At 37.7% G+C, this 27,239-nt stretch overlaps 3 protein-coding genes across 3 annotated transcripts in view; 1 reads left to right on the forward strand and 2 right to left on the reverse strand.

Moving 5' to 3' along the window:
• LOC105227099 (uncharacterized) overlaps nucleotides 1-27,239 on the reverse strand; it is a 401,109-nt gene that overhangs the window by 91,488 nt on the left and 282,382 nt on the right. The window lies entirely within an intron of this gene.
• LOC105225083 (uncharacterized) lies at nucleotides 2,049-5,102 on the reverse strand. Its single transcript, XM_011203423.4, has 7 exons — nucleotides 4,167-5,102; nucleotides 3,781-4,105; nucleotides 3,367-3,503; nucleotides 3,150-3,299; nucleotides 2,933-3,090; nucleotides 2,670-2,872; nucleotides 2,049-2,607 (listed from the first exon to the last, which is right to left on the reverse strand). The coding sequence occupies exons 1-7, from the start codon at nucleotides 4,956-4,958 to the stop codon at nucleotides 2,270-2,272; spliced, it is 2,103 nt and encodes a 700-aa protein (XP_011201725.2). The 5' UTR covers nucleotides 4,959-5,102; the 3' UTR covers nucleotides 2,049-2,269.
• LOC105225076 (60S ribosomal protein L13) lies at nucleotides 5,457-6,679 on the forward strand. The gene is made up of 4 exons (XM_011203411.4): nucleotides 5,457-5,589; nucleotides 5,856-6,109; nucleotides 6,164-6,469; nucleotides 6,533-6,679. The coding sequence occupies exons 2-4, from the start codon at nucleotides 5,870-5,872 to the stop codon at nucleotides 6,635-6,637; spliced, it is 651 nt and encodes a 216-aa protein (XP_011201713.1). The 5' UTR covers nucleotides 5,457-5,589; nucleotides 5,856-5,869; the 3' UTR covers nucleotides 6,638-6,679.

A 27,239-nucleotide genomic window follows, 5' to 3' on the forward strand; every position in this document is an offset into this window, starting at 1 on the left:
TAGGCGTAACCCTCGATAGTCTATGCTCCTTCTCTCTCCATACGACCGCGATTGTCGCCAAGGTACAGAGCCGCAACAAATCCTCAAGTCTCTAGCCGGCAGCACATGGGGAAAAGACAAAGAAACGTTGCTGGCAACTTACAAAGCAATCGGCCGGCCGGTCCTCAACTACGCAGCACCAATATGGTCGCCTGGATGCAGTGGTACGCAGATGAGGAAACTTCAGACCTGTCAGAATACAGCACTCCGGACCACGACGGAATGCCTCTTGATGTCTCCCATTGAACACCTCCACAGTGAGACGCGCATGCTACCTGTAAAGGAGCATAATCTACTTCTCTCCAGGCAGTTCCTGCTGGGTTGTTTCCGTAGGAATCACCCCTGCAGCCACCTGTTTGGAGCGGAACCGCCTCCCAGGAGCATCAAGAGGTCATTCCTCGACTATGTCGACGACATCGAACAGTACGCCGGCCAGACTTCGGACGCAACAAACTTTCGACAGGCACTGACCGCCATTCACAGTGGAGCCATCAACACTTTCACCTACTCCCTTCCCGTGAATGGCGTTCTTGGAGTCAAACCACCACCTATTGCAGACGAAAAGCTCCAGTTGCCGCGAGAAACGCGAGTGACCCTAGCGCAACTTCGTTCTGGATACTGTAGCAGGTTAAACTCCTACTTATCCAGAATCGACCCCAACATACCTAATGTATGTCCTGCATTCAACGAGTCTCCGCATGACACTGGCCACCTCTTTGCATGCCCTACAAACCTTACCCATCTAACACCTTCCTCCCTTTGGTCCGACCCCGTCGAAACAGCACGTTTCTTGGGCCTACCGTTAGATGACCTCGACGACAACACAAACAACCCTTACCATCCTAACGGGGATTAGCTAACCGTTAACAACAACAACAACAACAACAACAACATTACATTGTTGATAACTTATTCTATTAAGATATTTTATATTATTTTTTGGTTCCGTAGAGAAGGGCGAGAAACAACTTCACTTATTAATCAAGTCACCCTAACACTGACTATTCTACATTCGAGAAGAATAAAGAACATAATATACTAGATAGTCAAAAAAGTCTTTTTGTATTTCTAATCAAACTTCAGCTTATTTTTTTTATTTATACTAATAAACAAATAAACAGATATGTATCATTTTGGTCGACCACTTTTTGCCATTTTTCCGCTAGAGACATTATTCCATCAGTGTAAATCGAGATTTCGAAATTTCCAGAACGGAAGCGAGCGAACCATTGTTGTGTTACACGAACTGATACATCATCGCCTCCGTAAATTTCACAAATTTCAATGGTGGCTCGCGTGGCATTTTTCCCTTTTTATACAAAAATTTTAAATATAGCGAATTTCTTCATTATTTTCACTAATTTTTGAACAACTGTAACTTTTTTCAACTTCCCCCGATTTTAATTTTTTTTAGGCTCAAAATCTCACCTACAATCATTCCATATAGTGTTGTATGGTATGATTGGTAGCACCGGAGATATACGACTACATGGACATCTACTGACAAAATACGAAAAGACTACCCAATATTAATTTTTTAAATAAATATATATATTGTAAACCAAAAATCAATATTCCTTATTTGCAAGTCGGTTCGAATGTGAATTATTTTCGTCATTTCGTTAGCTCGAAGCAGTGCCTAAGATTGTTTTGGGAATGTTTTCCGACCCACAACTGTCTTTCAAATAATAATTGCAAAAATTGTATATCAAAATACTTGTTATTCGTAGATAATATTTCCATAAGCATTTATTCATTAATCAGATTTAGGTAATACATCATCAATGTACTAAAAATTTATCATATTTCATACATTTACTATTTGAAAAAGTTATATTATAAATTTTAATTGAGAAGTAAACTTGTTTCAGAAAATGTTTTATGGAAACATATTTAATAAAACCGAAAATCCTTTAGAAAGCTTATACATACAAATCTAATATATGTACATATATATGTATATACAAAAATAAAAAATATACTATTTGCAGAAAACATTGAAAACATGATCTAAGTAGACTTTATATATTCATTTTGTAAATATTTTTTTATTTTTTTGAAGATATAAGTACATATATAATACATTTGCATACCTATGTATATACTCATTCGTATTAATATATACTTATATTTAGGACAAATTGCCCATTTACAAACTTATGAACTGCATTTTTTATTTTGGATTATATGTAATAAGATATAGTTAATAATTATTCCTTGCTTGTTGAATCTAATCAAATTTGTTGTCGTTATTATTATGAAGGAAAAGTATAGCATCGATTAAAGTGCCAGTAAGCATAAACCTTTTATGCTGTTCATAAATTTGCTGTTTTACAGGCTTCTTAAAATTCATGTTCACAACACACGGCATGCACTGATATATGGGTGCCAAACGTTTTAAGCTTCCATACACATGACCTAATTTATTCCACCATGAAAACGGCGATTCATCTAAATTTACATAAACTTCTGTTCTGTAACGCTTCAGATCATTTTCTATGTTGCAATCTTCTTGCGGCACAGACATCGGAGCAGGTTCGTCTTGAATATCGAAAAATATCTCCAAATCTAAAAAAAAAAAATTATTAAAAATCTAAATATATAAGCCATCAGAATTCACTAAATTATACTTGATTTTCTAGAAGTAGAAGTTGCTGGTTTATGTTCTATTGTATCTTTAGTCATTGCTACGGTGCCAACATCTTGTTGATGCATTTGATTGTATTTACTGGTTAAGATCTGAATACATTTCCCTAGATTTTTAACAGTCGTTAATCGATGAAAACGTGGATCGAGCAAAGCTGCAATAGTCAAATGGTGATCAGCAATTACTCTAAAAAAGACATATCGTTATCCTAGATGTATATTTCTTTTCCGAAATAAATATTCTTACACATTTTGAAGCTCACTACTAATTGTTGTTTTTATGTTCGCCACCAATTCGTCATCAGTATCGCTCAAAGCCAATTTCTTATTTACTATTTTTGATGTTATGGGTGACAACATACTACTATGAGGAATTTCCTCACCTTTCAGTGTATCCAAAGTTATCTGTAAAAAATCTGATTTTATTTGTGTGTTTAATTGACAAAGGTTTTTATTTCTCATACGGCCAATATATTTAAAGTATCCACAATGACTTTTGAAGATGCAACCAATATGTCTACGTCCTCAGGCCATGATACAGTCTCAGAAAAAAACTTCAAAAGTTCATAAAAAGTCCAAGGGAATTCATCATTTATTGTAGGAATGTCTACATCCTATTAAAATAGTTAAGAAGTTATAAGTAATAATTTTTTTTTTGTTTTGTTTTATATATATATATACCTTTGAGCTAATCTCTGATCCATATCGCATTATCATTTCTTTAACTTGATCAATTATTGAAATAACATCGGGCAAAGCAAATACTAATTTTAAACACTTGTCCACAGTGACATCGTAGGATAATATAATGGGAATATCTGTATGAATTGAAAAGAGCTTTTTGTAAAATTATGTATATGGGTTAAGTAATCCACTATACCCCCATTTACAGTTGAAGATTTTCATAGTTTGTTGAAATTATAATACAGGGAACTAATAAAAATATAGATAACTAATTTTTGATACTTTTAACTTTTTAGGATTAAGTATTTATATTGACTCGAAAATAGCGAGTGAGAAAAGAACTTAGAACTAAGATTCAAATTTCAATAAGCAAAGTGAAAATATACTTCTGTTTCATAACATCATACATACTTTTGCTTTTCAAAAAGTGTTTAAGATAGTCATCATATTCATAGCTCACAATAGCTGCCGCACAATTTTCCAAATTGAATTCTTCAAATATTTCATCTATAGACGTGAACTTATTATATTCCACTGTACAATATAATTGGTTTAATAGATTGTATTCTGGTGCATCTGTGGTATAGTTGAAATATATGGACATGAAGTGTTTGTTTTCAACATTCTTCCAAATTTCAAAGCCCAATGAATATGGCTTAATTTGTGAGTGCATTTTAATTTGATTTGAAAGTGTTGTTAGTTTGTCGCTATGTAATTCTCGAATGAGCGCTTCAATCTAAAAATAAACAAGTTAAATTTATATATTTAACAAAGTTTGTATTTAATTTTTTGTCAACCTTTTTATCAGATGGTAATTCCACGTTACCGCAGAGTGTGCGTATAAATATAGACATACCCTGGTCATATAATGTATCCACATTGCGAACATCGTTAATGACCATATTTACTAATGCATCTTGCAATTGATATTGATTAACCATTTCTCCCATTTCCGACCGATAGTTAGGTCCGGAAGTATACTTTGCATTCATAGTTATTACTTCCATGGTACTATGATCAGCTATGTTACTCTTTGGTTTTAACCCATTACCTGAACCTGAAACTTCAACTTTGACAAAATGATCGTTATCAATAACGTCATCGTCTTCGTATGTCATAGGAACCATTGTCTCATAGAGCATTGATGGTTCTTCTCCTTGCAAGCTTCCTGTATTTGAAGTATCCTGAATGGTGTCTCTACATTCCATTTTAACTTTCTGTCGAAGAGGATCACGTTTTACGGCCATTCGACCGGGACCTGTACTACTGTTGCCAGCTTTTGTGAGTGGACGACGTGGTGGAATTCTTATACCATTTTCAATACAAATTTTTTGAAAAATATCCTTATGACGGTGTTGTAAATGTGCGCGCAAATTCGTTGTATTGCCATGGTTCGTTAAAACTTTGTGGCATAATGTACAAACGACGTTTTGTTTTGTGATGATGCGATCATGTTCATTAGTAGGAAATCCAAAATGCTGCCAATAGACACTCTTCATCTTCGGGCTGTGAAGCTTTACAAACTTAAGATCTGATAGCTCTTGCGAGACAACAGTCATTCTCCCAGATTTTTGCAGCGGATCACTCATATTAATGTATAATCAATTACAATTATTTCTTTTGAATAACAGAACAAAACTTATCTTTAGCAAAACAGAAAATTATTATATTACCAACGATATTAATATCGACAATTAAATCGACGCTGTGACACAGAGTTGCTGAAATCAATATTATCACATGCCTCCACTCTCATTATTTGTGGTATATATGACATTTTCAATTTTGTTTGATATATTTCGTATGTCGTTATAATATCCATAATTTGAAATTTATTTATTTTGTTATTAAAACCAAAGAACGAAACAACCAAACAAGCAGTTTCGAAATTAGATATCTACTTGTTTAATCACAATCCAAAGTATATGTAAGAATACATAACAACATAGTGATACAAATGTTAAATGTATAAAATCTTAAACATCAAACGGTTTTAATGTTTAAACTTATTTCAACACTGAATAACATATATTTTATATATTTATATACATAAAAATATATAAAGAGAAGGATTTTAGTTTTATTAATTCCAAAGCAACGCTGTTTGAAGGTATTGGAGATGTTCAGAAGGTTTGAATTCGAACTCATTTGAAATTCGAAGTAACCATGAAGTGAAGTTGGTTGCACTTTTCCTTTTTAATTCGTTGTTGGGTAGGAAAGGTTCGTAAAAAAGTAAAATTTAATTTTTTGTGAAAATATTCCTCCACTTTCTATTAAATATGAAAAGAAATATAATGTATGTGCGATTTCATCATTGGACATGAAAAACAATGTGTTTGTCGCCGTTTATAAGTCAATTTATAGTGATAATAACCTTGGCCCTATGGGCCACGTGGTGAACTGTTGTCTGTCTAACCAAGAAAATTTGGTTTATGTTCCATCTTATTGAATGACGCTGTGGTATTTTTTTGTTTTGTTTCTATTAGACTAAACAGCAAAAATGGGTAAGGGAAATAATATGATTCCAAATGCTCACTTTCACAAGTGGTGGCAACGCAATGTGAAGACCTGGTTTAATCAGCCAGCACGAAAATACCGCAGACGCCAGAATCGTATCAAGAAGGCTAAGGCTGTTTTTCCACGTCCAGCACAAGCTTTACGTCCAGTAGTACGTTGTCCAACTATCCGTTATCACACGAAATTGCGTGCAGGACGCGGTTTTACACTGGAAGAATTGAAGGTATTGCGAATTAATATAAAATTTGAAATGGAATTGATTTTTTCTTTTTTTTAGGGTGCTGGTCTGACCTATGGATTTGCCAGAACTATTGGTATTGCCGTTGATAAGAGACGCAAGAATAAATCGCTTGAATCTCGTCAACGTAACGTTCAGCGTCTGAAGGAATACAAGAGCAAATTGATTCTATTCCCCATCAACGAGAAAAAGATCCGCAAGGGCGAGTCCACTGTTGAGGAATGCAAATTGGCCACACAAATTAAGGGACCAGTTATGCCAATCAAGAAGGAACAACCAGTCATTGAATACCGCGAAATCGCCAAGGATGAACAGAAATTCAAAGCGTTTGCCACTTTGCGCAAGGTAATTCAAATTAATCATTTTATGTTTAAATTCAAATTCTAAAGTATGTACTGTTTTTTGTAGGCTCGTTCTGACGCTCGTTTGGTTGGTATTCGTGCAAAGCGTGCCAAGGAGAATGCTGATAACGTCGACGATGCTGGTAAAGATGTAAAGAAATCCAAAAAGTAAATTTGTTTTACAAATTGAAATAAAATAATAATTTTTACATAATTATCAGAATTTTTTAATTTACTAAAATTATATAGAAGTTGTTAATTTACCTCAGAACGATGAAAATAGATAGAATTTAGACAGAATTTGAATGGCTCTTTCGACTTGAAATCGCATGATTTAAAATAATTGAAAAAACATACACTCGTTTATTGAAATATCGTTCCCACTTTGTGGTAAGTTGGTAAATTTTCCTGATTACAAATGGGTCATTCGCATAAGTTGAAATCATTGATAATTGCCCTTGCTTCAAAGGATTTGAAAACCCGTTGGAATATGCTAAATCGCAAAAGTCTTTTGAAGTTGAAGAAAGAGGTATCAAGGAGAATATGCTACAACAGAAAGTGAGTTTTTCGGAAGTAGTTGAATGCATTAATACGTTGATAAAGTGGTGTGAAAAAAAAAATGATGAAAATCAGATATCATATCCTATTAATAAGCTCACGAAATTTGTCAGGAGCTATTACACAAAAGAAAATAAATAAAAAAGTTTTGACCGCTTCTTTAAACCAACCCTTACAAATTAATATGTACATATTTAGTATGTATAATGTGAAAAAGCACAAACTAAATCTAAGTTTCTGTTTTATTATGAGTAAAAGTGAGTTCTGCAAATAAATTGAACGTGTTATATCACCGAAATTATGTTTATTTCCGAGTGTTTTTCAAATTCGAAAACCCTTTGGAAAAGTTAATATTTCGGAATAGTAAAACACTCTTAAAACATTGCGGTTAACTTTTTCGCGATTCTACTGCATTTCTATTATTTCTCCATAATTTAAGAAATTTGGAGGTTTCAATTTTAAAAATTTCAACACTCGAAAAAAACCGGCAGTTAACGATTAGAAAGTGGTTTTCCGGCATGCTTAATATCCTGAATGATGAGATTAGCTTTTCTTTATGTTCAAAAATGGAGAAAGTTATAACACCGAAAGGTTACAAAACACCTGCCAAATAATAGTATTAATTGCCATATCCGTCGATGGCATTATACTTCCCCGATTTTTATCTTCTCTTAGATTAAAGTAGATAAGTACATGCGGATTGCAGTGTGACCTAGGATCTATTGTGCCCTCTCAAAGTCACAACGTCTCAACTAGCCTCGGCAAATTAATAAATTCCAATATACTGCTACTCACAACCGATTTTAGCAAAATTTAGCACACTGTATCCAGTTCGAACCAACTTAGAGGATAGGATAGTACGAGTAAAAATAATAAGTAAAAAATACGATGAAAACTCTATTAAACGAGCGCTCTATTAAGCGGACATCTCCATTAACCACGCATGTGGGGCCGGTTCCACAATTTGTTGATGTTTATTATGTACAATCTATTAAGCGGACAACTGGACAGTTTACAATTCCTACGACAGCCGATTCTACGCACCGCAATTTACCCGGATTTCATCCGGCCAAGGGCTGTTTTTTCGGCGATCTAACCCCGTTTGGATCGGTGAGTATTAATTTAAGTTTGTCGCCGATCCTGGGGAACCCCGAATAAAGGATCTCAATTTGGAGATTCTACGATTGGTAAACCAACATAAGCGGGCGAAATGGATAGAGCACCTGAAGTCTAGCAACCTCTCTACCGGTGTGAGTAAGCTTAGGTGTACTATCAAGGCTTTGTCTAACCCGAAGAGGCATGACGACCCAATTGATGTTCAATTCAACTGCAGGACATTGAACTAACTACGCTCTCTCCAGGACTGAAGAGGTGGACCATGAACTACCTTTGTAGTTGTCAATCATCCGCACTATTTCGAGGAGAAAAATCTAAATTGAGAAGAATTAAAGAGTGGTGTCCGTTCCCACGACAGTCGGGTCTACGTAACCGGAACGGACCCGGATTTTTATCCGGCCAAGGACTGTCAACTCGGCAGAACTCTGCCGCTACAACAACAACAAGTGGTGTCTTCTACTATTTAACTTCCACCAGAAGGAGTTTCCACAACCTCGTACGCTGATGATTGCACGATATTGACGTTGGGCAATGGAATCGATAGTATGTGTTCAAAGGTAAATAGCTATCTATCCGACCTTTCTCGCTTCTTCTCTGCACGGAACCTAACACTCAGTGGCGGATTAAGAGTATCCGAGGCCCTAAGCACAGAGCCTGTGTAAGCCCTCTATTGCTTAAATGGAAATGAATGGAATGGAATGGAAGGTAGAAAGTATAAAATGAAAGTTCATCAAAATAGAAAGTGTACAAGGTATAATTTAAAACTTAAAACATTTTTTTCCTTGCCTTAATCAGAGCAAACTCCGAAATTACATCGTCGAAATTTATCTAACGAAGTATGTCTGCCTCAATACAAATTAATGCTAAAGAATTAAGCTTGTCTGGACGGATTTTTGTTCTTTGCGGATTTTTTAATCTTTTTAGTTGTGAGAACGATCGTTCAGCAGAGCAGTTAGTAATCATTAAGCTATGAAAGATTCTAATCGCCACTTCTATATTTGAAAAACGCACTTTCTTCTTCTTCTTAATTGGCGTAGACACCGCTTATGCGATTATAGCCGAGTTAACAAGCGCACCCCAGTCGTTTCTTCTTTTCACAACGTGGCGCCAATTGGATATTCAAAGCGAGGCCAGGTCCTTCTCCACTTGCTCCTTCCAACGGAGTGTAGGTCTTCCTCTTCCTCTGCTTCCTGCGGCGGGTACTGCGTCGAATACTTTCAGAGCTGGAGTGTTTTCGTCCATCCGGACAGCATGACCTAGCCAGCGTAGCCGCTGTCTTTTAATTCGCTGAACTTTGTCAATGTCGTCGTATATCTCGTACAGCTCAACGTTCCATCGAATGCGATATTCGCCGTGGCCAACGCGCAAAGGACCATAAATCTTTCGCAGAACTTTTCTCTCGAAAACTCGCAATGTCGACTCATCTGTTGTTGACATCGTCCAGGCCTCTGCACCATATAGCTGGACGGGAATTATGAGTGACTTATAGAGTTTGGTTTTTGTTTGTCGAGAGAGGACTTTGCTTCTCAATTGCCTACTTAGTCCGAAGTAGCACCTGTTGGCAAGAGTTATCCTGTGTTGGATTTCTAGGCTGACATTGTTGGTGGTGTTTACGCTGGTTCCAAGATAGACGAAATTATCTACAACTTCAAAGTTATGACTGTCAACAGTGACGTGAGTGTCAAGTCGCGAGTGCGACGACTGTTTGTTTGATGACAGGAGATATTTCGTCTTGCCCTCGTTCACTGCCAGACCCATTTCTTTTGCTTCCTTGTCCAGTCTGGAGAAAGCAGAACTAACGGCGCGGGTATTGAGGCCGATGATATCAATATCATCGGCATACGCCAGCAGTTGTACACTCTTATAGAAGATGGTACCTTCTCTGTTGAGTTCTGCAGTTCGAACTATTTTCTCCAGAAGCAGGTTGAAAAAGTCGCACGATAGGGAATCACCTTGTCTGAAACCTCGTTTGGTATCGAACGGCTCGGAGAGGTCCTTCCCGATCCTGACGGAGCTTTTCGTGTTGCTCAACGTCAGTTTACACAGCCGTATTAGTTTTGCGGGGATACCAAATTCAGACATCGCGGCATAAAGGCAGCTCCTTTTCGTGCTGTCGAAAGCAGTTTTGAAATCGACGAATAGGTGGTGAGTGTCGATTCTCCTTTCACGGGTCTTTTCCAAGGTTTGGCGCATGGTGAATATCTGGTCGGTTGTTGATTTACCAGGTCTGAAGCCACACTGATAAGGTCCAATCAGTTTGTTGACGGTGGGCTTTAATCTTTCACACAATACGCTCGACAGAACCTTATATGCGATGTTGAGGAGGCTTATCCCACGGTAGTTGGCGCAGATTGTGGGGTCTCCTTTTTTATGGATTGGGCATAGCAGACTTAAATTCCAATCGTTGGGCATGCTTTCATCCGACCATATTTTGCAAAGAAGCTGATGCATGCTCCTTATCAGTTCTTCGCCGCCGTGTTTGAATAGCTCGGCCGGAAATCCATCGGCCCCTGCCGCTTTGTTGTTTTTCAGGCGGGCAATTGCTATTCGAACTTCTTCATGATCGGGGAATGGAACGTCTGCTCCATCGTCATCGATTGGGGTATCGGGTTCGCCTTCTCCTGGTATTGTGCGTTCACTGCCATTCAGCAGGCTGGAGAAGTGTTCCCTCCATAATTTAAGTATGCTCTGGGCATCAGTGGCTAGATCACTTTGGGGGGTTCTACAGGAGTATGCTCCGGTCTTGAAACCTTCTGTAAGCCGCCGCATCTTTTCGTAGAATTTTCGAGCATTACCCCTGTCGGCCAGCTTATCGAGCTGTTCGTACTCACGCATTTCGGCCTCTTTCTTCTTCTGTCTGCAAATGCGTCTCGCTTCCCTCTTCAAATCTCGGTATCTATCCCATCCCGCACGTGTTGTGGTCGATCGTAACGTTGCGAGGTAGGCAGCCTGTTTTCTCTCCGCTGCGACACGGCACTCCTCGTCGTATCAGCTGTTCTTTTGCACTTTCCGAAAACCAATGGTTTCGGTTGCAGCTGTACGTAAGGAGTTTGAAATTCCGTCCCACAGTTCCCTTATACCGAGTTGTTGACGAGTGCTCTCAGAGAGCAGGAGTGCAAGCCGAGTAGAGAATCGTTCGGTTGTCTGTTGTGATTGCAGCTTCTCGACGTCGAACCTTCCTTGTGTTTGTTGGCGTGCGTTTTTTGCTGCACAGAGGCGGGTGCGAATCTTAGCTGCAACAAGATAGTGGTCCGAGTCGATGTTAGGACCTCGGAGCGCACGCACATCTAAAACACTGGAGACGTGCCTTCCGTCTATCACAACATGATCGATCTGGTTGGTAGTTTTTCGATCCGGAGACAGCCAGGTAGCTTGATGGATCTTCTTATGCTGGAATCTAGCACTACAGATAACCATATTTCGGGCCCCGGCGAAGTCGATCAGCCTCAACCCTTTTGGGGAAGATTCCTCGTGGAGGCTGAAATTACCGACCGTAGTACCAAAGATACCTTCTTTGCCCACCCTGGCGTTGAAGTCGCCAAGCACGATTTTGACATCGTGACGGGGGCATCTCACATAAGTGCGCTCCAAGCACTCATAAAAGGCATCTTTGGTCACATCGTCCTTCTCTTCCGTCGGGGCGTGGGCGCAAATAAGCGATATGTTGAAGAACCTCGCTTTGATGCGGATTGTGGCTAGACGTTCATTCACCGCAGTGAATGATAGTACTCGGCGACAGAATCCCACGAATCCCACACCAAACATGCGCTCCTTTATATGACCACTGTAGTAAATGTCACAAGGACCTACTCGTCTCTGTCCTTGTCCCGTCCATCGCATTTCTTGGACGGCGGTGATGTCAGCCTTTGTTTTCACGAGGACATCAACCAGCTGGGCAGCGGCACCTTCCCAATTAAGGGACCGGACATTCTAGGTGCATGCCCTCAATTCGTAGTCCTTATTTCGTTTGCCATGGTCGTCATCAAAAGGGGGGTCTCTCATCCGAGGCACTTTACCTTATCTTTAATAATAATTTCATATAGATCGGAATGGGTGACCTTTGTTTCTGAAAACTCATATTTTATTCGAACATATTTGTGAAAATGATTAAATTCGCCGAGGAAGTTTTCATTGAAGTCTTTTGGGTAAGATTCTAAGAGCAATTGGATATCTTTTTCATATTCTGAACATGACTTATTTAGATCCGCAAGAAATGAAAACTTTTGTGAAACTTCGTGGTATATATCACCTCTTCTTTGCATTTGAGCATGAAGTGTATCTATTATTACTTTGAAAGTCTCAATGCGGAATTTGTCCCTAGGATTCAAATCAAGTTCCTCTGCATTTCCATCATTTACATGTTTCTTCTTAATTCGCCTTCGAGTTTCCTTATATTCCCCATTAAGAAAAATTTTTCTTGCCTCGCCTTCAAATTTTTCAAATTGATTCCTCATTTCAACGAGATGACCCGATAAAGAATGAGACAAATTGGAACACGTTTTAAGATCTAATCCTTCTTCTTGGAGTCCTTTACTGGTGTGATGAAAAACTTGAAGAATATCATTCCACAAAATGAGCATAAATATTAATTCAAAATCTTACATTTTGTTTGAAATATTTTGTGATTCTAACCTGGTCTCACCTTTTTGGTTTGTGTCCTCAGCAATTTCATCTAAAGCATCCACAATTTTCGGATAGGATTGTAATATTGCACTCGTAGCTACAGCGTGAGCTTCCAAAAGAGTGTCCGACAGCGACTTCAGAACGCTATCGTTGCCTATTAATTCTTTTAAAACTGCCCAACGATGAGTAGAAGCCAAAAAAAATTGTATAACAACTGCACAATTGAAAAAAAATTCACTGCGATCGTACAACAATCAACAGTACTACGACCAATCAAGTTTAGAGTATGGTACAAATACAGCATATTTATTATGCTCTAAAATTTTTTTCTGCATCTGTTTGTATAGTCCTGACATATTAGCAGCATTGTCATATGATTGTCCTCTGCCACTAGTTCAAGTAAACCCAAAAAATTCCCATTATTTATAGATCCAAAAGACTCATCATGTCCCCTAAAGGCCAAACCACGTTCTGCAAGTGTTTGTATAACTGCAATAACTCGTTGCAATACATTTTGCCAATATTTTCTCTCTTCTTTCACTTGTGCCTCTAGATTTTTGGTGATCCCTAGACCTTGTCTTCGACTCAAATAAGTTAGCATAAAGTCCTTATGAGCTGAACTATTTTCATGGTGCTCAATTGCAATTACGTTGCGCCAATCACTAAATCCGTCAAATTGGCATCACGCTGCCGATGGATTTGTTACCAAACAACTTGCAAACAAAGCAATGCAAAGATCTTTTTGTTTTTAAATACAGTAATAGTCGTGGTGTGCAAAAATGGACACTTTTACCATTAGCATATATACGGCGCGATTCATAAAATGGGCCCTGATAGTGCTGGCAATAGCAAATATCTTCCTCAGAAAATTCCGTCCACAGCCCAGCATCTGCATCTGTTTTTTTATTGGAATTTACGAGATCAATTTTTAAAACTGCAGGAATCGCAACAATAACAGGTACAGATTTATCGGGAACAGGAGCAGGTGTTCTAATTTCGCTATTTATTTCATCGTCATCAAAACGATCACCTTAGGTGTCTGTATTACTGTTTTTATCAATTTGTGTTCTAACAGATGATAAAGATTGAGATTCTTGACATACGTTATTATCTTTACCAGATTCTAACTGATTGGTTGGAAAAAACGATGTCATTTTTGGGAGTGCATCTGTTTTTCTCTTCTTCAGCTCTGAATATTTGCGTTTTTGTGCGCCACTGAGATGATGGCGTTTCAGTTTTAATATAGATGATTAGTATCCCCTACTTAGGGTTGTGCGCTGGGTTTGAGACCCGTCACGTAAAAAAACACCCCCAATGAAAATCAACAATCAGTGTCGGATGAGAGACCCCCCCCTTTGATGACGACCATGGCAAACGAAATAAGGACTACGAATTGAGGGCATGCACCTGGAATGACCGGTCCCTTAATTGGGAAGGTGCCGCTGCCCAGCTGGTTGATGTCCTCATGAAAATAAAGGCTGACATCACCGCCGTCCAAGAAATGCGATGGACGGAACAAGGACAGAGACGAGTAGGTCCTTGTGACATATACTACAGTGGCCATATAAAGGAGCGCAGGTTTGGTGTTGGATTCGTGGTGGGAGAGAGACTCCGTCGCCGAGTACTATCATTCACTCCGGAGAATGAACGTCTAGCCACAATCCGCATCAAAGCGAGGTTCTTCAACATATCGCTTATTTGCGCCCCCGCCCCGACGGAAGAGAAGGACGATGTGGCCAAAGATGCCTTTTATCAGTGCTTGGAGCGCACTTATGAGAGATGCCCCGCCACGATGTCAACATCGTGCTTGGCGACTTCAACGCCAGGGTGGGCAAAGAAGGTATCTTTGGCACTACGGTCGGTAAATTCAACTTCCACGAGGAAGCATCACCAAATGGGTTGAGGCTGACCGACTTCGCCGGGGCCAAAAGTATGGTTATCTGTAGTACTAGATTCCAGCATAAGAAGATACATCAAGCCTGGCTGTCTCCGGATCGAAAAACCACCAACCAGATCGATCATGTTGTGATAGACGGAAGACACGTCTCCAGTGTTTTAGATGTGCATGCGCTCCGAGGTCCTAACATCGACTCGGACCACTATATTGTTGCAGCCAAAATTCGCACCCGCCTCTGTGCAGCAAAAAACGCACGCCAACAAACACAAGGAAGGTTCGACGTCGAGAAGCTGCAATCACAACAGACAGCCGAAAGATTTTCCACTCGGCTTGCACTCCTGCTCTTTGAGAGCACTCGTCAACAACTCGGTATAAGGGAACTGTGGGACGGCATTTCAAACTCCTTACGTACAGCTGCAACCGAAACCATTGGTTTTCGGAAAGTGCAAAAGAACAGCTGATACGACGAGGAGTGCCGTGTCGCAGCGGAGAGAAAACAGGCTGCCTACCTCGCAACGTTACGATCGACCACAACACGTGCGGGATGGGATAGATACCGAGAGTTGAAGAGGGAAGCGAGACGCATTTGCAGACAGAAGAAGAAAGAGGCCGAAATGCGTGAGTACGAACAGCTTGATAAGCTGGCCGACTGGGGTAATGCTCGAAAATTCTACGAAAATATGCGGCGGCTTACAGAAGGTTTCAAGACCGGAGCATACTCTTGTAGAACCCCCCAAAGTGATCTAGCCACTGATGCCCAGAGCATACTTAAATTATGGAGGGAATACTTCTCCAGCCTGCTGAATGGCAGTGACCGCACAACACCAGGAGAAGGCGAACCCGATACCCCAATCGATGACGATGGAGCAGACGTTCCATTGCCCGACCATGAAGAAGTTCGAATAGCAATTGCCCGCCTGAAAAACAACAAAGCGGCAGGGGCCGATGGATTTCCGGCCGAGCTATTCAAACACGGCGGCGAAGAACTGATAAGGAGCATGCATCAGCTTCTTTGCAAAATATGGTCGGATGAAAGCATGCCCAACGATTGGAATTTAAGTCTGCTATGCCCAATCCATAAAAAAGGAGACCCCACAATCTGCGCCAACTACCGTGGGATAAGCCTCCTCAACATCGCGTACAAGGTTCTATCGAGCGTATTGTGTGAAAGATTAAAGCCCACCGTCAACAAACTGATTGGATCTTATCAGTGTGGCTTCAGACCTGGTAAATCAATCGACACTGACCACCTATTCGTCGATTTCAAAGCTGCTTTCGACAGCACGAAAAGGAGTTGCCTTTATGCCGCGATGTCTGAATTTGGTATCCCCGCAAAACTAATACGGCTGTGTAAACTGACGTTGAGCAACACGAAAAGCTCCGTCAGGATCGGGAAGGACCTCTCCGAGTCGTTCGATACCAAACGAGGTTTCAGACAAGGTGATTCCCTATCGTGCGACTTCTTCAATCTGCTCTTGGAGAAAATTATTCGAGCTGCAGAACTTAATCGAGCAGGTACAATCTTTCATAAGAGTGTACAACTGCTGGCGTATGCCGATGATATTTATATCAGCGGCGTGAGCGTCACACAAGTTCTAGCCAGGCAGATTGGCTAGGTCATGTTGTCCGAATGGACGAAAACACTCCAGCTCTGAAAGTATTCGACGCAGTACCCGCCGGGGGAAGCAGAGGAAGAGGAAGACCTCCACTCCGTCGGAAGGACCAAGTGGAGAAGGACCTGGCTTCGCTTGGATTATCCAATTGGCGCCACGTAGCGAAGAGATGAAGCAACTGGCGCGCTGTTGTTGACTCGGCTATAATCGCGTAAGCGGTGTCTACGCCCGTAAAGAAGAAGAAGAAGTATCAATAAAAAATATCACCTTCTGTATACGTACGATGCCCTCTGGAACCTGAAATAAATTATGTATAGTTAAAAAAATATATAATAGGGGCTTTTATTGCGTATGTGTAGGCAGTACAAAGTAATAAACAGAGTGCAAAAGAGATCGAACTTTTTTGTATGAACCCAAACATATCTTAACTTGGAAGTACAGGAAAGGTTTTTTTTTTTTTTTGGTGTACAGGTCCATCGAAACCTAGGCCAATCGATAGAAAATATTATCTAAAACAATAATAACTCTTTGAAAAAATTACGTAAATGACGTAGTTTCAATCAAAGTCACTCCGTAAATAAAGTAGGTAAGTACGTGCGGTAATGCGTATGGGCCAGTTTCGTGGTTTCTTTTAAATTCACTCGGGTGCGTGCGATTTTTTGTTTCACTCCGAGTTTGTTCGGCTCGTGTTCAATATAATGATTTCGGGCGCTTGCTCATACGGTTCAACAATCATTGTTTTGAACAAGAACAACACTCAACTCGCAAAAATCAACTCGTATGATTTTGCTCATGCCCGCAGCAAGTGGCACTTTTTCTGCACAGATGAAATGTGAGAAGAACGAAAACAAAAACAAGCTACAACAACAAGCTGCAGTTCGTGGAACGCATGGGGCTTGCATAAAAATTGTTACTGTACATGCAGTCGTAACGCTTACATCGTGTCATCTTGTCGCTAAGGTTTACTCATACACGATCAACTCAAACTGAACCGAATGATTCTTTCGTCAACACATGCTCATTTTATTGAACGCTGACTTTGATTCAGTGAGTTGAATTGAGTGAGAAATTTTGAACCAAAGACTCAAGATGCTCGGAATGATATGTACGGCAAAATGAGTTGATTTTTACTTATCAGTGTTTTTTTCAGTGAGTTGAGTTGAATGAAAAAGTTCGCGTATGAGTAAATCAACATAATAGTAATTTTTGCAGTTCTCTGGTATGGGCGCTATCATTTGCAATGCAAAGGCAACTCACACACTCAGTCTCGCGGCGGCGCGACGCGACGTGCGGGCGGGGCGTGCAGAGGGCAGGGTCCTGCGGGGGTGTATAAAGGGTCACTCCCAGACTGCTCGCGCCTTGTGATTTCGGACATATTTATTGTGGATGAACCTCGATAAAATGTAGGTATAAAACAAAATGCCAGCAGAGGACGGAGGCCCCTGGAGAACAGAGGCCCCAAGCACGTGCTTGTAGTGCTTATACGTTAATCCGCCACTGCTAACACTCCCCCCACCAAATGAGCTTAGTCTATAGTCATTCCTCACACGACCGCGATTATTGCCAAAGTAAAGAGCCTTAACAAAATTCTCAAATGGCTAGAGGGCAGCACATGTGGAAAAGACAAAGAAATGTAGTTGACAACATACAAGGCAATCGGTCCGCCGGTCCTTAACTACGACACACCAATATGATCGCCTGAATGCAGTGAAACACAGATGAAGAATATCGGAACACTGCACTCCGGACCACGACAGACGCTTATGCTCTCAGTTAAGGAGCGTAATGAACTTCTCTCCAAGCAGTTCCTGTTGGGATGTTTTTGCAGAAATCCCCCCTGCTGGCTTGGAGCGGAACCACCTCCTAGGAACATGAAGAAGTCTTTCCTCAATTACGTCGACGACATATAACAATACGCCGACCGGACGCAACTAACTTCCGACAGGAACTGATACTGTCATTCACAGTGAAGCTATGAACACCTTTACTGACTCCTTTCCAGCCCAGTTTCCAGTTGAAGTCAAATCACCACCTATTGTAGACGAAGAGCTCGAGTTTCCGCGTGAAACGCGAGTGACCCTTGCGCAGCTTCGTTCTGGATATTGTAGCAGGTTAAACTCCTACTTTTCTAGAATAGACCCCGGCATATCCAACATATGTCCTGCGTGTAATGAGTCTCCGCATGACACTGGCCACCTATTGCATGCCCTGCCAAACCCACTCATCTGACACCCTTTTCCCTTTGGTCCGACCCCGTCGAAACAGCACGTTCCATGGGTCTCCAGTTAGATGATGTACGACAACCTAGAAAATCCTTACCATCCTAACGGGGACTAGATAACCGTTGAAACAACAACAAAAGCAAGTTTTGGGTTGTCAAAAGTCTTGCGGTATTTTCGCTAGTTGGCGCTGAAAGCGCGTAGTTTTAGTTTTATTCGCCGCATCGGGTCATGCTATACCTTTTTGAAAGCTCATTTCACGCGCTTGATTGATTGTCGTTTCTTTTAAGTCGTTCGTGAGTTATAGCGTCGCAAACATGGAGCAAAATAAAGAGAAAATACGGCATATTTTACAGTACTACTACGATAAAGGCAAAAATGCATCTCAAGCCGCCAATAAAATTTGTTCAGTTTATGGACCCGATACAGTTTCCATTTCCACCGCACAACGATGGTTTCAACGTTTTCGTTCTGGTGTAGAGGTGGTCAAAGATGCGCCCCGCTCCGGAAGGCCTGTCGTCGAAAATTGCGATAAAATCGCTGAATTGATCGAAAGAGACAGACAGAGGCATAGTAGTCATCAAATCGTTATAAGCCATTTGAAGAAGCTTGGAGTCACTAAAAAGCTCGATGTATGGGCGCCACACGAATTGATTCAATAAAAATACCGCAAGACTTTTTTGACAACCCAATACAACTAAGAAATATAATTTCGACTGAAATAGTTATGAAGTATTAATGTTATTTGTTTATGGTTTTGTTTGTTATACTATTTAGTAAACACATTTGTTCATTAAGATAATCATTTGTGCACAGCGCGAAATGGCCCGTTAAAATGCCCTGTAAATTAGAACAAAGTTTAGAAGATTTCTCTTCAATTTCTCTCCAATAAGATGCCCATCTTATTATTATTGGATATCTTCTTTTAATAAAAATGTAAAGATAAAACGTTAAACTAAGGTGAATACCTTTTCAATAAAATTTAGAAGATGACGCGTAGAATTTAGATGAAATCCTTTTCACTGAAATGTAATAGATAAACTATAAAACCTTTTCAATATTATTAAGAAGGTAGTAGATATCCTGTAAAACTAAGCGGAAACTCTCCTTAACATAAATAAGATGGGAATCTTAATTATTATTGGAACATCATCTTAATTTTAACAAGCCGATGATCTTATCAATTTGATATTATTTTCCCCTAAATTGAAATTAATACTTTCTGAAAATAAATATAACACGAGTTTTTTTTTAACTGTTTTTTTTATTTATTAATTCAGCATTAGCATAACTATAGCTAGTTTAAATACTTATGTATATATAATTAAAATTAGCTTTACATATTTCCTTGTAAGTTTTATAACATAATTGAAAAACTTATAATTCTTATAACTCTAATAGAAAATTAAAGGTATTTTTACAAATATTTTTTGATTTTTGAATACTAAGAACGTCTTTTCTCGAAAAATGTGGATGATTGTGCAGTTCAAGAGTAAATTCAAGGACTGAATGCTTGTGGTTTGCAAGGCATGGAAGTGGATACTCATCACGATACTGTAATTGTGTAAGTGGGTGTTGTGAAACTAAAGATTGACCTAAATCATTATTTACCGAGGAAAAACTCACAGTTTTATGCTTTTCTAAGTGTTTTCGGAACCTATACACATTGTGAAATATTTGATTGCAATTTTCCACATTGCAAACATATTTTGCTATGGACTGAAGCCCATGATCTTCCTTTAAATGATTTATAAGTAAACATGAAGTTAAGTGGGGTTTGTGACATAAATAGCAAGGAAATTTGGACATTTTGAACAATTAAAAAGAAAAGAAAGAAAATAAAAAAATTAGTTATCTAACTTGCTGAGTAAACTTGAAACTGAAGGAAAATCTTCAGACTTAAGCCCAAAAAAGTATTGTTCTAAAAATAACTTGCTTGCTATTATGGGAATATTCAATTTGGAATACATAACTTAACTTAATAATACAGTCGACGCATTTCATTAAAATGGGGCACTTCCACTTAAGCCCGTCACAAAATATAAAGAATTTTGATATACTTGTATAGTTCTCACCTACTGCAATGATGTGAGGCTGCAATTGCTGTTTTTTAATCGCGTATTGCTCAATTTTGGACGAAATCTTTGGTAATATATCATTTGGTGTAGTTGCTAGTGTTATAAACTCTGATTGAGCGTCACCGATCGTTGGTTTGTGGGTTTTACTTTGACGCTGTGGTTGAAGAACCGCATGGAACAGTAACAACACAATGCTATATTTAGAATCTGAAATTATAAATGAATTCAATATATGGATATTTTAATATTGTATAGTTTTCATGTTTTCTTACTATTTGATAAGTCATCATCTTTGTAAAGGAGTTTCGAAAGTAGTAATTCTCGGCTGGCTTGGTCTTTTACTTCAGCATTTAAGATAGGAAGGATAACTTTATAAAACTTGTCAAGCATGGCATTAAAATCAATATCAACCTGTTAAAATAGAATAATGTTTAATTTGAAAATAAATACTTTGTGCTTTTTTTCTTACCAATTCGTAACCGTTAAAATCATTGTAGCGCGGCCAGTCTGCTAGCAAATCCGATAGAGATCCTTTACATTTATTTCTAAACGTGCATGTATCTACACAAAACTTTTTAACTTTTTCCCAAGGTGTGCAGTTATGTGCCAACCAACACTTTTTTTCCAAAACCTTATCTGCAGTGCGAGAAGTTAAATTAAATATTGTTAAAACAACAAATCACTACATATTATAAAACAAGGTCACTTTTTCTGTCCTCATGTCCCCTTAAATGTTTAAATCTTGAAAACTAAGCAACTGATTTTGATGCGGTTTTTTTTAATAGATAGATTGTCTGAAGAGGAAGGTTTATGTCATTATAATGTGAAGAAATATATAAAGGGGGCGTGGCACTCGGACAAAATGTGGTAAAAAACCATACATTTTTTGTTTACACAGCCATACATCATAAAAGAATCCGCCGATTAAAATGAAACTTACTTGAAGTTAAACTATGAAATATTTACTTTCGTTCTGCATCAAAAAAAATAGTTGATTCATTTCTTATTTAACCAAAATTGTTTAAACAAGAGCAGCACTTTTTCCAAAAAAAACTGTTTGTGTGTTTGTTCGCTGTCAACCGAATGAAACATTTGAAGTTATGTGGGAAGCTCACCCCACCTCATTCGTGTTGAATTAGATCGTATGGTGAAAGAGCTCGGTACGTACACATGTATGTAGTACATATGTATGTACGAATCTCTCGCATCATTAAATTTCGGACGTATGTACATATGTATTTTCAATTCATGTCGTTATTACCGTACTGAATTCCATGTAATTCGGGGGTGTTGTGTTTGAACTCATTTCAAATTTTATTCAAATTGCATTCACAATATTGGTCACATTAGTAAACAGCTGATTCGAATATTGGTTTTGTATATGTTCGAAAAGACGAAAATCCAATCAGATTCTGTGACACCATTTAAAATCGGAATTGGTTTTCAATTCTGACAGCTAGGCAATTCTGTCTTGAATTTCACAACACCCCTGATTATATGTACATTAAATTTTTTCAGCGAAATAAACCGCTCTGTTCACGTTCAATAATTAAAATACAGTTTTTGAATAGTTTTAAATTTTCTATCGATTCCAATGACTACACCCACAATAACATTTTTTGTCATTTACTTTTTACGACAACTAATAGCTTATTTTCGAAGCCTTAAATACATTGGTGATTTAATATGAATATTTGTGAAGATATTAATCAGAAATTTTCTTATGTTTCTAAATGGTAAGTATTTACATATTTTTTACTGCGGCGCATAATAATATGGCAATTTGAGTATAGTTAATAATACATATAGAACTGAGTAAATTTTGTACTGAAATTATAAAGTCATGTCTGGAAGACGTCGTCGTTCGGACATACATAGGTCGAAGTACAGTGAACGCCAGAAGACTACGTTCAGCAAGAGATGAAGAATCGTCAACGGAACGTGAGGCTCGCCTTAGTCAGGCTCGGGATAGATATAGAGCTGAGATAGAGAGAGAATCTTCAGTAGAGCGTGAGGTTCGCCACAGCCGGGATAGGGATAGACATCGAATACAGAGAGCCAGAGAATCATCAGCACGAGTTACGAATCATCACAAAATGGTGTTGAAAGTAGGTTGTCCTGTTATTTTATTAAGAAACCTGAATCCACCTAAACTTTGCAATGGCACGCGTTTGCTGGTAAAATTACTGAAAACTTTCATAATAGAGTGCACAATACTCACAGGATGTGGTACCGGAGAAGATGTATTGATTCCCGGATTTACCATTCCAATTTAAACGTTTACAATTTCCGGTAAAGACATCTTTTGTAATGACCATTAATAAATCGCAGGGTCAAACCTTCAACGTTGCAGGCTTAGATTTGAGCGTTGACTGTTTTTCACATGGCCAACTGTATGTCGCTCTTTCAAGAGTTATCTCAAGAGAAAACATGTTTGTATTGTCTAATGACAAGAAAGCTGTAAACGTTGTATATAAAGACATTCTGTAATATATTAATTGTTGTTGTAAAAATAAAATAAATATGTAAAAATGCAAAAAAAATGTAGGGTATGAATTTAGATATTCCAAAGATAGCAAGAAAATCTTCATGGTATAAAGAAAGGGGAATTGTTTTACTCCAAATGTAACGCGTGCGGGCCACGGGCAGTAATGAATAAATCAAAACTATGGCATCGATTTTAATCATTTTTTCAGTGAGTGACATAGGCCTTATATTTTATTTCCGTGCGAAGCCGGGCGGGTTGCTAGTTATTTTATAAAGTAGGAGTACAAAGTATTGCATACCGTCAAAAACATCTTCATGAGCTTCCTGGGTAACAGAATTGGCTTTGTTTTCCAACTTTATGACATTAGCCCAACGCGAGAACAATTTACCACTCGGATTCTTTTTTCCCCATTTTTCTTTCCAAAAAGTCAAATTCCTGATGTATAAGAGTAACAAAAAATTTTTGTAAGTGTTTAGTAGTTGTAATCGAATTCGTGCAATTACCTTCTTTTCTTTAGGAAATACCGCAACAATTTTATTCGTCCATTCCCTCATATCTGAGTATTGCATTTTGCGTCCTAAACCATGCAACCAAACGTTGCCGTCAACGATGCAATGTGTTACATTTTTTTGGTTTCTACTGTCCAAGTAGCCATGCCTTTCTTGATAACTTAAAGCAAGTTGTCCCTTTACTGACGTTTTTAAAAGCTCACGTAGATTGAAATTCTTCGTTTGAGGCGAACAAGGTAGTGTACTACATTCTCCTGATTTGACGGAAGACAAATCACTGCATATTTTTTTCAGCCAATCTAAGACTTCGGTGTTTGCAGTTTGTGTCTCCTGGTCACAAATAAATGGAATACGCTTAAAAACAGAATCCACATACTAACTTTAAAATTGAAATTACTTCAAATTTGGCTTTTAGAGCAAAATGAAAGTTTTTTCTTGAGCGATTACTTGTGTTGTGCATACCGCTCTATAAACTGAATTGATAATTTAAAAATAATAGAATCATCTTACCTTTTTTGTTCGCCACTCCCTCAAACCGGCTTTAAATTTTATGCATTCTCCGAAATATTTTGCGTCACATCTATCGAAAAAAGCGTCAACGTCGTCAATTTGCATTTTCTCAAGAATGAGAAAGGAGTTAACCCCCCGTTCAATCAGGGTATCAATTATTTCGTTTAGCAAGCCCCAAGACTTTAATAATTCCAAGAATTCATCGTTGCCTTGGCTTGGTTCACCATAAATATCGCACATTTTGAATATAATATAATAATTTTTACAACACAACTAGCAAGCAATACAACACAAGAGCAACTGAAATGTGGCACTTCACAACTTCACAAAAAAGCAACGGGATAAAAAGAATATCACTGACGCCAAGTAAATTTTTTCTAAGTTAGCTGATAATATACAAACATGAATATGTATGTATTTACGCATTTTGAGACGTTAATAGCAAATTTTAAATTGATAAGAACTCTTTTAAAAATAAAAGGTTTTTCTTTTTAATCAATTTAATAAGGTTCTAGTAAAAATAAGTGGATGTCCTTATGTATTTGCCCTTTAATAGTTTTCTCATAAAAACAAGTCGATTTCTTCTTACAATTGAATTTTTTGACAAAATTACAAAAACAAATTAATAAATAAGAAGTTATCTTTTTATTTTCAGCCGTTTTCCTTTTCAAGAGATTTTAGAAGAAATTTAAGCTAAAAGAAGAAGACTTTCTAGTAAAATTTTCTTAAATTTTTTCCCCCCAGCTCTCCTCGCCCGAAAAGCTTTTTTAGAAGTCAATCTTATTGATTATAGGTGACGTTTTTGGCTCTGTGTGGGTAGTTTTTTTTAACAAATCGGCATTGGCCGATTCACTGCTCATTCACAGGTACATTTACATTTTTATGAGCATTTTTTTTTACATACATATGTAAGTATGTAAGTGACTATAGATACATAATATGTATATTAAGGTGGGCCAAAAATAGTTTTTATTTTTATTTTTCTTAGTTACCATGAAAATCTCATCCGACATGACTAAAAACAAATTCTGGTAAGACCTGAGCTCTTAATATTAATATTAAGAGATGCCTCAACGACATTTTTGATTTCTCATATAAATAACACAGGAAATTTTGTTTATTTTGTTTGGAATTTTAATATACACAAACAAATAATTGGTAAGCGAGAATCAACACTTATTCTTATAGGAAATTTACCGATCTACAAAAAAGGTCTAGAACATTTTTTAGCTGAGTCAACTCATTCAAAGTTATTCGTAGTTAAAGTCCAACAAAAAATTATAAAAAGTGATTTGCACAATTTTTCATCTTATATTACAAATTGATGGCTAATAAATATAATTTCTATTAGGTATTAAAAAAATATAGAATTTTTGTAAAGCAACTTGTGTTAGTTTACAAAAAAATGGATCATAAAGCATTTCGTGTGTTAATTAAGCATTGCTTTTTGAGGGAATAAGGGAAAACACTTTTGGACCGTTTTTATACAATAAAACCAATTTACAAAAAAAAAACGGCGGAAGCAAAATTGTAGACCTAATAGAATATGACAAAATGACAAAATATAGTCATTTGAATTGGGAGGCTTTCCATAATGTGGATGTTGTGCCGAAACTAACAGTACAATCAACACGCCTTATAACAAATATTTAATATCACAAATATTTTATTTCAGAAATCAAGAGATTGATTTCTTCCATGAAAAATTTGGACCATTTTACTTAACTTTGGTTACAGAAATCAACAAGCGTTTCCTATTTTTACTCAAACAAATATTGCGAAGTTGCTGATTTTTATCGTTTTTTTACTAGAGGAACAAAATATTGTTTCAGAAAGGTGCAAACTTTTTGAATTTCTGAGAGAACGTTATTGTTAAAACACTTGGCGGAGGTTCGCAAGAGTTTCTGCTTGTTTTGAAATTAGTTGCCAAAATTCAAGTACTTACACATTACTCCGTTAATTGCGAGAGAATTTTGTCCCAAATCAATTTGATTAAAATTAAAAGGCGTGAAAAATTGTCAATATATATAGAGTATTAAGAGGTCAGTAGTATAATATTAAAATTATTTTTTTTGCATTTTCTGTTCTCTTATACGCTTAGAATTAATGCCATTGGACGGTTTCGAAAAATGGCCAAAAAGGTGCTCGGAGTGCACACCTCCAACTTTAAACGCGTTTTTCTCAAAACACACTTTTTTAAACATGATTCCAGTCGAACTACTCAACCGATTTGCTTATTTTTTTAATGTTCACAAAACGCCTTGCTATCGTCCCTACTAGATTCATAATTAATTTATTGATAATGTTATGACAAAATTTATGTAAAAAGACATGGGGAAAATTAAAAAAAATACTTTTATTACTTTTTTATTTATCAAAATTTTTGTCATGATTCTAGTAGGGACGATAATCATTCACTTAAGAATAAATTGGGTTTTTCAAAAAAACAGGCCAGATTACCCTACTGACCCCTTAATCGATTTTCGATGTGGACTATACAAAATATATAAATTCACAAGGACATGAAAAAATACATCTAAGAATAATTGTAACAATTATAGACCTCATCATTCTTAAAAAATATAATAAAACTAAATTTGACTTAATGATGTTTTCAAACTTTTTTTGATAATTCCAATTTAATAAATATGACTTTTTATGCTTTGACCCATGATATAACTAGACAAAAATAAACACAGAATCGCGCACGAATCGTGCTACAAAATCTGCAACACCTAATTAGAAAACTATTCATTGCGATCTGCCTCAATTATCGATTTATGGACTGCTTCAACTCTGTCATATTTCTGAGTTTTGTTTTGTACCCCTCTTGCTTGACAAATCCCCATAAAAAATTCTGGCGGAGTTGGTTCAGGGGACCTTGGCGGTCAGCGGATATAGCGGATTTATGACATTTTATCGGTTGGAAGTGAAGTTATTGCGTTTTAAGTGTCAGTACATTTATGTTATCGGATGATCAACATGTGGGCTAATCAAAATCCGTGATCACCGGAAATTCCAACGAAACTGTGCGTGAATTCATCAAAAAGCAGTTGAAATCATAATTGAAATTGGAAATGGAATTGAATATCTCCAAAACATCGAATTATTGCATTTTGACCAAACATTTGGGCTTACGAAAGGTGTGAGCACGGTTTGTTCC

This window comes from Bactrocera dorsalis, chromosome 1, assembly GCF_023373825.1.
Source record: "Bactrocera dorsalis isolate Fly_Bdor chromosome 1, ASM2337382v1, whole genome shotgun sequence".
NCBI lineage: Eukaryota > Metazoa > Arthropoda > Insecta > Diptera > Tephritidae > Bactrocera > Bactrocera dorsalis.